The sequence below is a fragment of the Buteo buteo genome, chromosome 8 (genome assembly GCF_964188355.1).
Source record: "Buteo buteo chromosome 8, bButBut1.hap1.1, whole genome shotgun sequence".
NCBI lineage: Eukaryota > Metazoa > Chordata > Aves > Accipitriformes > Accipitridae > Buteo > Buteo buteo.
This window is the reverse complement of record NC_134178.1, coordinates 5677846-5691162: the sequence shown is the minus strand read 5'-3', so window position 1 is coordinate 5691162 and position 13317 is coordinate 5677846. Positions and strand designations below refer to the sequence as shown.

Genomic DNA, 13317 nt, shown 5'->3' with positions numbered 1-13317 from the left:
GGAAGAGAGTTAAGGGAATTATTCATCCTTCTCCTAACCACCAGCAGAATGCACAAGATGAAGACAGCTGCTTAATGAAAAGGTAGAGGAGGGGAGGTAATGTATGGTCTGTGATTAACTCTCAATGCATCTTCTACATTACAATGGAAGAAATGCTCTTTTCCCATCCCCTGATGTCCCTGGGGGATTTTTTGTTTGTTTGGGGGCGGGGGAGTTGTTTGCTGGTTTTGCCTGCTGCTCAAGTTTCATTATGTAGTAGTTTCAGTTCTGTAGTAAGCAAAACGCAGAAAGTTTTTTTCAATGAATATTAATGCTTGGAAGTGATTATAAATAGAATCTAATTCTAAAATCACCACAAACTTCAGTTGTGATGGGCCGTTTGCTTTCTGTATTTTTAAAACTTCTTTTAATAGATTAATTCTACAGGGTTCACATTTTCCCATTTCCATCATTCATGTATTGACCTTTTATAATTCTAATCTGTATTTGATGCCATTTGCAAGTTAATGTTTTATAGGGCCATATCGTGGGGATAACCCATGCTGATAAACTATGCGTAGTAATGTTGATAGCGGGGTTAGACCCTGCTGTGTCTTTAGAGCCTCAAGTTCCACATTGGGCTTTCAAGTGAGACCAGCACAAAATGATGCCACAGCAAATCCATGGTCAAAAGCTTGTTTCTGCAAATGACCTTCCTCAGAAATTAGGACTTGCTGGATCTTATTGTTTTCCCAAGTGAATGGCTACAGCACTTAGAACACTGTTGAAAAACTAATAAGGAAAGTGACCTCGAAATCTGACAAAAACATGTGTTTTTTGGAAAGGGGGCTGCCATTCTGTGTGTATTTATACTGGGAAAAAAAGCAATAAAATTCATAGTGATGGAACACAGAAAACCAGTTTCTATAAAGTAGGAGGAAGACCTTGGAATAAATGTTTATTTTAATAAAATGAGTTAGCAACATTGTCATTACAGAGGAAGACATGCCAGTGGGCTGAATGCTGTACCGCATCCAGCTGACGGCATTTCTTTAAACAGCCCGAGCACAGCTGGGCACAACCTTTGCCATGTTCATAAATCAGAACCTCGGAAAACCTGAGGTTTCCTTCTCTTACCTGCACTAAGAGGAATTTCATCCTCTCTTTTTCCTTTGGGCGAAGCTTCATTTTAATTTGCAGAGTGGGAGGGTGGTTTCTGACCTGGGTTGCAGCAGAACAGATGACCTTCTAGGAGGACCAGAAAGGGGGAGGGAGGCTCAACCGAGGAGGGGAAATACAAAAATAGGCAGGATGGAGTCCTAGGGAAGAGGAGCAGAAATCCAAGTGTAGGGAGAGCCCTGATGGAGAGGAGGGAGAAGGAACTAAGGAGTGGAAAAATACAGGCCACCGTTAGGGAACGATGGTAGGAACGGTAGTGGGAATAGTAGCGATGAAGGAAACAGAAGGGTGGGTAGGATGAGGCATGAAAGAAGGGAGCAGCCAGGAATGGAGATGGGGGAAGAAATAAGACCTTTCCAGGAGAAAGGGAGGAGGGGAGCACAGAGACATCCTTTTGGTGTAGGATGGTGGTGCTGGGGGGGCATCGTAGAGGTGCTGAGGTTGTGGGGAGGGGAGCAGGGAGCAGCCCGGGAAAGGGAGAGGCTGGAGGAGGTAGACAGCCGAGGAGGATTGCACAGGGCTCCTGGCAGCCTCCTTTTACTGAAGTGAGATAATTCAATTTTTAAAAATATTGTGGGGATTCATAGTTTACATTACTGTGTGGAAACTTAATTAAGTCTTTGTACACCCACGGTGAGGAACGCTTTTTCTTCAGGGGTTTTTTTTTCTTTCCTTTTTTTTTTTTTTTTCTTTCTGGTGATGATAAGCCAGCAATAAATTGCAGTCATGTCAGAGTCTGCAACAAATGTGTGCTTCAGAAATGGCTCTCCCAGCCCACTTAGGTTAGGTGCCCTGGCAACGGCCTTGTCTGTCTGCACAACAGCAGAAAAAAAGGGGATGTTTACTGTTCCCGGCGATAACAGGGGAAATCTCTCCTGCTTTTTGGTTTGAAGTGCGAGTCCTTGGGAATGAGGGTTGGGGAGGGAGGGGAGGCTTCCTAGCCTAGCTGTTGGCAGCAGCCTGCCCACTGCCCACTCCTGCCGGCACTGCCTGCTCCCCAGGAGCAGGTCCCCTTACCACAGGCTGCTGCTGCCCAGTTACTTTTCATCCCCCCAGCACCGACTCTTGCTTTCCGTAGTTTTCTTCGTGTAGGGGAAGGTGCTGATAGTAATTCTTGGGAGAAAAAGGATATTAAAGGACTCATCTTTCCTACGCGGGGCAAGGGGCTGTAACTTCTGCTTTGAGATTTTAAAGAAAACATATTTTTAAGTGAGAGCAAGGAGCTTGATCTAATGACCATTTGAAGACTATATAGTTCTGCCTGAGCTCAGTCTGCATCAAAGCAATCTATAGATCCATGAAAAATCGAGTGAATTCGGTAATACTGCAGTGTGAAAGCACTTTCCTTTTAGTTCTATGATGGGTACGTTATTTTAAGTAAACAGGATAGGGAATTGATAAGAATTGAAGGATACATGCGGTGTGTTTTAATCACAGTGGAAAATTATTAATATGCTTTCCATGTATAATGTAAATAGGACCTAGGAATTCATATCACTGCCTTGGATGAGTTACTGTGGCATTGGGACATTTAAGAGATGTGATGCGAAAACAGAGTGCAGCTCGGATGAAAATGTCTCTTGCTGTTTCTCAATAAAACTTTCAATATTTGGTTCTTGGTTATAAACTGCTTTAAGTATGCTTTCTTCCGAGGGTGTACTTGGAGTACTTGATGTGGAAAACTAGTACCAATGAAGCTAAGGAGTAGTAAAATATGTGCAGTTAATTTATATCTGTATTTTAAACCTTCTTGTTTCATTTCACTTTGACAGAGGAAAGTATTTTAATATTCTATGTTGTATAGTCTTGGTTTCTAGATTTGTACTTGACCAATGATAAGGCAAGATTAGCCTGGTTTTTACAACCACTTCTGTGTGTCCAAATCCGGTGTATTTACTCAGACAAATAAAATCCAAAACAGGAGCCTGTTAGTCCTTTTAGGTGGGGTTTGGGTATTCCAAATCCTGGGCCAGGACCCTGATAGTGACCTGGGCCATGAATGCTGTGATTTGAGTTGGTTGGGCAGTTGTTTTGTGAGGGGTCAGTTGGGTTTGGTTTTTTTTCACAGGAAATACCAATACTGTGTACAAGTAACTATATATAGTTATAGAGAGGTCTGTATGAAAATAACATAGAAATGCAGTGTTACCGTTAAGGTACTCGATCTCTTTTGAGAGATCGAGGCAGCCCTTGTTTCTATTCATAGGATATTTCTTCTGCTTTTGGCTCTGACAGGGGAGAGCTGGCCTAAGGGAACTAGCAAATCCTTCCTCAAGCTGCTGTAAATGTCATAAAACAGCAATTCTGGTTTTATTTCAGCAGGATTTTGTGAACCTGTGCCTGACTTTGGGAGGTACTCTTCAAGAGTCCTACAAGTGAACTGCTTTAAAGAGCCATTTTCAAATGGTTCAGGGGATGGGGAGCAGGAAGATGTTTTTTTTTCAAGTGTGGATGATATAAAACTGTATACTAATTCACTTCTGGGTTCATAGTTTTTTATTTTACTACTCTTTGCCACAACACTAAACACATTGACTGGAGTAGTCAATGCAATCAAGTGTAATGCAAGGTGTCAAAGTAATGATCTTAAGCATTTGCTCCAAGGGTCGAGGCAGATTTAAGCAGTTTGTGCCACCCAAAGTTACCTTCATAATAATCCTCTCTTTCCTGACCTTGAAACAGCACTTGTCTCAGAAACAATAAATTCTTGACTTTTGTTTTCTTACCAGCCAGCAATGGGGAGAACACAAACGTAATGAGGAAGTCACTCAAGAGCGGAAGACAAGGTTGAACAGGGTTTGGTCTGACTCTGGGGAGACAGGGCTGCTGTTCATGGCTTGCTCTGCATTTTTAAACTTTAACAAGTCATAAGAATCCTATTCCTCAGTTTGGTTTGTCCAAAATAATATATACCTCGACTAACAGAAATGTTTTCATCCCAGATGAAAAACACCATTAAATTAACAATGTTAATTTAGCTCCAATTAATTTCCTACACTGCACATAAACAGAATATAGCTCATAAAAAATGTTATCAGAAATTTGTGCTATATTGTCTGACTGTCCAAAAACATATCACATTGTCCATGTAAAATCACAACTGGACTTTGGAATATATTTCATATTATGGATAGATAAAGTCAATATAGCATAGAATATTTTTTAAACTACTAGCTGGAACAAGGAGGGGGGTGGTGGGGAGAAAAATTCAGCTCCTAAGTATTGCATAAAGATGCTAGCACAACCCAACTTCCTATTCCCCCATTGTTTCTGCAAAAGAAATACTGAAAAACAGATGTCTGGAACATAATGGATTTGAATGTCCCCCATAACAAATTGTTACTTGTAAGCTGGAAAGAGCTTTATGAATTTCACTTTATGATTCACTCTGTTATTACCATAAAAATTGGAGTTGCACAGAAATGTGTTCAAGAGAAGAACCATTAATATTCTTTACAGCTTGATCTTGTTGGTTCAGATACGAACTGTATGAATTCAGACTTTTTCCCTTATGTAAAATCTTCAGCTGCTGCCTTTACTGGATTTAGAGATTATTAAAAAAATTGTAATAGCAGCTCGGGGGACAGTTGAGAACTGTCTGTCCTATATGGTCTGACCCTGACCAGCTTTTCTCCATGTGGCTTTAAATCTTCATGTAATATAATTCGGAACCAGTTCTGATACATTTTAATGCACCTAATCTCTCTGAGCACAGGTTTTGTACAGTCAGCGTCCGGAGCTCTGGGTAGGCAGCTATTGGGACTGCCAGCAATTGACAGTGACTGCAAAATTAAAATAGATCTTTGGGTGTTACAGAAAGTCTTTCATTGCCGCCACATTTTCCCTGGAAATTTAAAGCAGCTACAAGTGGAGAACAGCGCTTTGAGCGGCTCATTCTTATTCTGACTGCAGCTTGCACTGCAGCATTTCTGTACACTTCATGTTTTTCTGTTATAAGTGGCATATTAAAGAGATCCTCTTAAATTTTTTTTGAGGCTTAGAGGACCTTTGTATAGGAAGTGTAGTCTGCTAGGCAGGGTAATGGTTTGCCAGTGTAGTGCCTGGCTGACGCTGGCTCACTAAGTGATCCACAGAAAGTCTCTCCCCGGCCCGTTTACTGCCCTGGCTGCTAGCTGAAAAATAGACATACAGATGATAATATTTTATAAATATGCCTTTCTCTTAGGAGAGTTCTAGAATTAATTTAATTCTATTGAATTCACTGATATCCTGCAGCAGAAGACAGTATCCGCTGTTGCGAGCAGATGCTGTTGCCAGTGGTGGCTGGACTTTATTGTACTTTTGATTTTTTTCTCTTTTTCCTTTGGGAGGGTTTCCTAAACTCTATAGCTACATGAAAAAACAGAGGAGTAGGATTTAATACAGAAGTATTTCAGTGGGTGAAAAAAAAAAAGGTCGTTCCATTTCATGTAAGACCTGTAGTGAATATTAAATTGTGAGGGACTTTATCTGAATAACTGTAGATATGTTATGGTTTGATGGTTTTACCCCAAACATCCAAAAAAGATGTGTATGACTGTACTAGAAATCCATATACATGGATCTTAAATGCAGTCACAGGAGTCTTAAGATGGTTTCCCAAATTAGCATCTCAAGAAGAAAGCCCTGACCAAAAAATCTCTTTGTTTGTAATTAACCAAAGCATTGCAGCAGCATTTTAAGTCAATTTTAATGCAACACATTATTCAGGAGATATTCTGGGGTTTTTCTTCCACATCTTTCTGATGGCCAGGGATTCTGTCTAGGAGACTTGGCATTTTTCTCAGTCTTCAAGTATTGATCAGTTAATTTGTTTGTCAAGATTATAAACAGTGTTAGCTTAAAAAAAAAAAAAAAAACAAAACCCACACAATGAATTGGTTTTCCCTATAGCTCTCTCTCCTTTAGAGCAGTTGTGATATTTTTTCTCCATATTCGTTGCTAGCATTTTCAGTTGAATAGGGTTTTAGCTAGGTCATACTAAACTCAGGTTTCATGAGAAACTGGAAAAGTAACTAAGAGCAAGCATAAAAAAAAACCCCAGCATTCAATCCCCTATTCATCTTGGTCCATGTACACGATACATTAATGCTTATTATTTATTTAAATGCTTCAAATAAGTTTGGAACCACAAAGGAAGACAGTCTGCCTTGTGAAGTTTGAAATAGAAAAGACTGGCCCGCAGAGGGCTGCATTTGAAGGCCCAGAGAAAAAGGAAAACAGAGGATTTAAATATATTCAGCCCATAAATATGCTGTTTCTGCTGGGTAGCATGGAAGGAAATGTCTCAAGGAATTTGAATTAGCATGTAGTGATGGTTTAGAGAAATGGAGCGGGATGGTATCCCACTTCATCGCTTGGGCTGTTCCCTGCGCAGACCTCCTCCCTCCCGTCCTCCCTGCCAGAGCCCTTCACTGTTTCCACCTGATCCATCACCTTGCTTTCAGCACTGAAACCAGCTCCCAGGTTCTCAGATAACCAGTTTTCTGCTGGCTTCGCGCCACCCTGCACGCCGGAGAGATGTTCCTTGCAAACATTGACTCCATCACTTCACTGTTGCCCTTAAAATCCCTTTTGATGCTCTTTGCCTTTATTCTGCACTGTTCTTTGCGGTGGCTAGCCTGACAGTACGGTGTGACCTCTATCCGTGTAGATCGTTCGCCGCTGTCCCCCGTTGCCCTGTGTTTCTTGTCTCTTTGCTCCTTCTTTTTCGATACTGCAGGTGCTGCCAGGTGGGGGTGATATATCATTTTTTGGTGTGTGCACGGTACCTGCCCCAATGGAATTCAGCTCTGCAACTGCGCTGCCCTGAGCTTAGTGTAGAAGAGATGCCTGAAATAATCACACTGGTTAGGATGTGATGGGAAGGCAGCAGAGGAACAGGGCTGCCGGGAAGTGTTCCTAGGCTCTTCTGCTGTTGGCAGAGAGGCGAAAGTGGGAAGTAATGGAATATGAGGCTAAATTGATCGTATTCTGTGGGACAAAACTGCATTGTGTTCGCAGGCAATGACGAGAAATTTATAGATGATATGATGGGAAGAGGGATTCTGAGGCATTTAAGGAGGCAGAGTTTACATGTTGAACAGCAGGCTTGAGAAGGGATTTGAATGATTTCCTCACATGTGCGTTTTAAAGGTCAGTGTGATAATGAAGGATGTTAAGGAGGAAGAAATTTTGATCAAAAGACATGCAATTTTTAGGGCTTGGATAACAAACTGTTTTTAAAATAGGTGAGAAGCAGTGCTATGCAGGCTCAGATAAGAGAGATGGGAAACATGAGATCAGGCATCAAAGTTGATCCTGTAAGTGGGTGATTTTCTCTTGTGACAGAGTACATGGTAGCGCTGTCTATTGTAATAGGGAATAAGAGAAAGAGAGATTTGAAATGTTAATAATAGTTTTCAGTTCCTGGCTTGAAGGCTGGATCCTGGAGATTTTTCTGATTTTTTTAATTTTTTTTTTTATGAATGGCTGGACTGGGGGAAAAGCTGGAGTATATTCAGGAAAAAGATGCGGAGTAGGCAGGAAGCGAATGGCTTGAGCTGTTAATTATCTGGTAGTAGACACATCACTTGTGCTCAGCCCCTGTCTTTCTTCCCCCTGTGTTACAGGCCAACAACAAACCGGAGATCGAAGCAGCCCTCTTCCTGGACTGGATGAGGCTGGAACCGCAGTCCATGGTGTGGCTGCCTGTCTTGCACAGGGTGGCTGCTGCTGAGACCGCCAAACACCAAGCAAAGTGTAACATCTGCAAGGAGTGCCCGATTATTGGATTCAGGTACAAATTTGCTCCCTTTCTGCCATGTGTACTACTGCTTGGTGGATCAAGAGCTCTGCTTGTTTCCAGGCAAATCATGCGTTTGATTTTAGGCGTGCTGTTCAGGGAAAAAATAATTGTGATGGGACATAAAGGAGAGTTACACCTAGACTGGGTACAATGATGGGAGAGTTGAAGAGAACAAAAATCATCTATCAGTTAAGATACGGCCCTTCCTCTGTGTCCAAGTCTTTCCATGCCTCAACCAAAGTATTGGTGGATTGCACAACTAAAACGATTTGCTTTACATTCAATGTGTCCTATACATGCAGTTACATTTTCTGAATTGGATCCTAATGAATTGCTTTCTGTCATGGTATAAAGCAAGGAAGTGCCTTGAAAATTCACAGACGTGTAAAGCTGCATGTTCGTTTCCCAGAGAAAGAATGTTGCTGGTGGAACATTAACCTGGAGTGGGGGAAATGTTGCTGGTCTATTTAAACATCTGGGTCGACACCATGGTTACTATGGCAATGAATAAGTCACTGTGTTGTAAAATGGCTGTGTGTTGGTATGCCTGTTGAGAATCCACTTAACTGCTAAGTAAATACTCACTTTCAATTATGCCTAGACTTGTTTTGTCACTTCGCTTCGCAATAGCTGCTTTGTATGGTTTCTGTCCTTTTTATGCACAGTCTTCTTTTACCATTGGCATTTCTCCTTCTATGGTGTTGTGTTGTTTACAAAGAGCTTTCTGTAATTTTGTTTCTAAAACCCAGATAGACAACAGCAGCAAGCAGTACCACATAGAAAAGCCATCATTTTGCTCTAACCTGGGAGAGCATGAACGTTGCTTTTATGCATGTAGTGGGGCTGTGCTTTCTGCTATGCAATTTCACAGGCAGTGGGAAACGGCAGAAATAATGAAGCTGTTGCTTTGTTTTGAATCTGAGTTTTTCTTCAGTGAGGCTGTTCCTCTAATCATCCAAATTCTTCTCCTTCTGCTTTTATTCCCCTTTGAATATCTTAACAGGGAAATGATAAGTGTTACTGAGGAAGAGTAGGGATGTGAGTAGTTCAGCACATCCATGAAGTCTAATTTTCCTGTTCCCAGATACAGTTTATGAACTACTGAATTACTTACACGGTTTTGTATAAACAGCCAAAGACAAGTAGGTGGAATTGAAAAATGCAGCACTTGGAAAATCAAAGGATGGCAAGTGAATGGATAGTCTGTAGTGAGCATTGAGAACTCGGGAAGTGGACACTGGAGCTCTGTGTTTGCATCTAATTTTACTTGACTGATCTCATCTGTCTCTTAAATTTATATAACAAATCTATTATCATGATAGTAGAATCTGTCTGTCACAGATTTTTTCTCTGGCTTTGCAAGTCATTGAAACCCTGTGTACACACTTGACAAAAAGATACTGTATTGGAAGGCTTTTAGAAAGCTAATACTGTGCGCCTCAGTACGTGTAAAACAATGTTCTTTTGAGGTCATTGTGACTGAACTGCTTCGCGTATTTGGAACAAGACAACCCTTATGCCTCTGGCTCTTTCAAGCACTTCAGCATAGCAGATACAACAGTTAGCTGCCTCATAGAGCTGACGAGATTAAATAATGGCCTCTAAGTGCATTCAGAGTTTTGCATGGGTGGAATACCATACAGGAAAATTGTTTTGATAGAGGTGCTAGGAAGGACACAAACAAATTCCTGCCTTGTATGCAGCACTTAGGAGTTTGCTGGAGTGACTTCTTGAGGAGGACATTACTTACTTGAATTTTACTTCCTCAGGACATTCTGTGTTAGGAATCATGATGAAGAGCAAAAGAACTGAAATCGGCATTATGGAAACAAAAAGCGTGGTGGTGTCTTTTGCATGTTAAGAGAGAGTGATTGTGTAGAAATCTCTGCTGTTGCCCAATGTTAAAATTTTTTTGAAGATTCAGATCTTTGATAAACATCTGAGGCAGCAATACTTGTCCCTCGGTGGCAGAGGAGCATTGCCCGGCATTGCACACTATGTGACATCTCAGGGAAGAGAACTTACTAATGCAGATTTGACAAGCTGATATGAAGCATTCACATGCAAAGCTCTGAAGCCATGGGGGGTTTTTCTTCTCTTTCAGGTACAGAAGTTTAAAGCACTTTAATTATGACATCTGCCAAAGTTGCTTCTTCTCTGGCCGTGTTGCAAAAGGTCATAAAATGCACTATCCCATGGTGGAATACTGCACACCAGTAAGTAGCTGTTTTACTGACCCTTACTGTCCCTTCTTATGTAGAAAGGAAAAACTTCATTTCCTATGTGCAAGGTAATGGAGCATTTGGGTGGCTTTTCTCCCCGCCCCTAATTAAATCACCTTTTATATACTAAACATGCCAGCAATTTCTGATGCTTAGTAAAGGATACTCCAATGGTTTGAAGTAAATTGAAGTTCATTGTTTGTACAGTGCTGTGTTGTAATGTATTATTGTGTGCTAATGACTTGTTCCATGTTCAGCGCCGTAGTTCACTTTATGGATCCAGCAGGAAGCCTGTGATTTGTGCAAATACTCATTTGTATCTTAGGTTGCAATGTTTTCTCCATATCAGTATGAGATTTTTCTTCCTTTCCTCAGTAAGTTGCCGCTTTGGTTGTTTTCCCTGCAACACTACGATTGCATTTTTAAGTTCTTTACTATTTATATTGTACGATCACTTGATGATATAAAATACCAGGGAAGTTCTCAAGAGTAGCAAGTTAGATTTCATTTCTGAAGACTAGAAGCTGGGGTGTTCAGTGCAGCACAATGCAGATGTGCTGCATTGATGATGCGGTGAGGGTCTTCACCCTTGTTTCACAGCTCTCAAAAGGATCGCTTTTGCGTAAACAATTCTTTCATACCAGACAGCTGGCAAAGGAAATCCATATTACTCACTCAGTGTGCTCCTTTTTCTTTTCGGCCTCTCATGACCAGCGCAGACGAGCATAAATTAGAGGATCTCTCAAGTTGTCCATCCACGATGCAGCACAACTGAGCTTTCAGCTGCCTTTGCTATTGTTTGTGGTGGTCTTGGAGCAGTGCACTCTCTGGTTGTCACTTCCTGGTGTGATGGGGTGTTCCCTAGTCTTACACTTTCATCTGCTGGTCAAATACAAATGGTGAAAATAAAGCATCAAAATTATACATGGGCTAGCCTCATAAAATTATATGAACGGTCTTTACATCTTCACCCAAACAAAAAGACATGGCCAAAATGAAGTAAAGACTCTCAGCTTTTCTTAGAAACTTAGGAAGGAGAGAGAAAAATTTATTCCCCTAAAATATTATAGTAAAGCAAAACCAGTATTTTTGTTAGGTTTAATTTATGGATTTTTATTTACATTACCTATCAACTTTTACTGTAGCATTTAAGTGGCAGTATTTAATCTGAGTTTCTGCAAGGGCAACTAATGTGCACTTGCTAGCTTTTTGTCAGTATGCATTGGCTGCTGCTTTTCAGCATCGTCCCTCAGGGGCTGAAGTTACTGGAAAGGGTGATTTGCCCGAACTGCTGCACAATTCAGAGGGAAGTGCTGGCGCTGCCTGGGCAGGTCTGAACAGACTTCTCCATCGCAGACATTCCTAGAGCAGACTCTCATGATCCCAGTTGTAGGCAGAATGAGCAACCGACCGACCGTGTTAGAGCATTCCTTCCAGCTGCTGCCGAATACCTACCTCCTTCCTGAATTGGCTGCGGTTTTGCTTTGCAGCTTGCCGCTCTTATTCTTGCTAATAAGTGACATGGGAGATGTGTGAATGGTGCATAGAGTGCACAAACCAGCATCTTTCTGCTATTTTCTTAACCTGTTCATAAGATGTGTTTTCAGGAGAGAGACATGATGAAGGATTATGAGACACCCCCACACCCTGCAGCAACTCATTGCAACATGGGGTCCAGCAGGTTTCTGTTCTCCCTAAAAATACCGATTACTAATAGGCAAACACAGTGGTGAACAGAAAACCTGCAGCCGCGTCCAGATTGCTGGATCAGAATAAAGAACCATTCACAGCCAGTACATTTTTTTGTGAATCCTGAACTCCAGCAGCCCGTGCTAATATGCCGTGCTTGGCTGCGCCAGCAGCCAGTTGAATTAGAGAAGGATTAACTGGGGCGGGGGGGGGAAGTGAATGTGACGCACAGCAAGCCCTGATCTTTTTTGTGTTGCTGCTATTGAAAAAATAAACGCAAGTACTGTGTGACTGAACAAGACATCCACTGAAGCTATCATGTCTAGTATGTAATTGTTTTCTAAGTGAATGAAAAGGGGGTTGCAGGTGGCAGAGCAATTTTTCTTCTTCCTCCAGACAAATCTCTCACCTTAAAATGCATTTTGGCAGACAGAAGACATGTGATGCCTTCTTTGATATATCTTTGCAATAGCTAGGTGTGCACAATGAAGTGTTTTGATATTTTTATTCCCCCTCTGTCTTACTTCCAGGAAATTTTGGAGCACTGCTGTCTTTAATTCTGCTTAGGGGAGATTTGAGAACTCATGCTAAATATCTGAGGGATGTGATAACTTTTCCTTTCCTGCAAAAGGTTGAGGCAGAATAAGGGCAAGGCAGTTCCCTAATTCTCATTTAGACAGAAAAATTGCAACAATTATTCCTGAAAGCAACACAGCTCGATTTATTGTTCAGAGAGGTGGCTTTTAAAGAGGTTTCAAATAAAGCATAGAAGACAACTTTGAGACTGGGATTTAAATGTAGGATCTTTTTTCTGTTTGGGTTTAACAAACAGTGACACACCAGCATAAACCCCACCTTGTTAGAAGGAAGCATGTCAAACCAATGTACCTGTCCACAGGTAGTGTTTACAGTTGGGGCTGAGGTCTGGGATGGGGGCTTGGCAAGGTACTTTCTTAAACTCAACTGGGAAGAGTCAGGTGGTAGTCAGATTCTTCTTATCTGAATGAGAAGAACTATTTCTTATGAAACAGTTTTGGTTTTGGAATAGTTTTGGAACATGCTTGACCCAGCTGCCTATGTATTGCTTCAATTTAAGAGAGCTGGGCTGCTGAAACTCCACTGTTTCTTCCTCATAAACCAGTTCTGCTGAGAATTTTGTTTTTGATGACTTTACTCTGAAAATCATGTGTAATAAAACATCTGTGGAATAAATCAGAAAGTTTGGCTGAAAATAGCTTCAGTTTATCATTTTGTCCACATAATAATCACATTTTCTTTGCCTTTCTTGTGTTCCTTGAACATTTTATAAATGACACTTGGATCATATGAGAGGTGCCTGGTGCTCCTAATTGTCACTAGAAGACATTTTCTTCTTGGGATTCTTGCGCTACCAGCTAGATCAGGATGTTTCTGGGCAAACACATCGTTTTACTGTTTGGTTGTCATGCAGAAAGTTCAGGG

At 41.3% G+C, this 13317-nt stretch overlaps 1 protein-coding gene across 18 annotated transcripts in view; it reads left to right on the top strand.

Annotated features, from left to right (window-relative positions):
- Positions 1 to 13317, top strand: part of DMD (dystrophin) — a 1298312-nt gene that overhangs the window by 1243350 nt on the left and 41645 nt on the right. For all 18 annotated transcript variants that reach the window (XM_075033523.1, XM_075033524.1, XM_075033521.1 and 15 more), the window contains 2 exons: positions 7770 to 7936; positions 10050 to 10161. In XM_075033523.1, coding sequence (XP_074889624.1) covers positions 7770 to 7936; positions 10050 to 10161 — 279 coding nt within the window. The remainder of the gene's footprint in view (positions 1 to 7769; positions 7937 to 10049; positions 10162 to 13317) is intronic.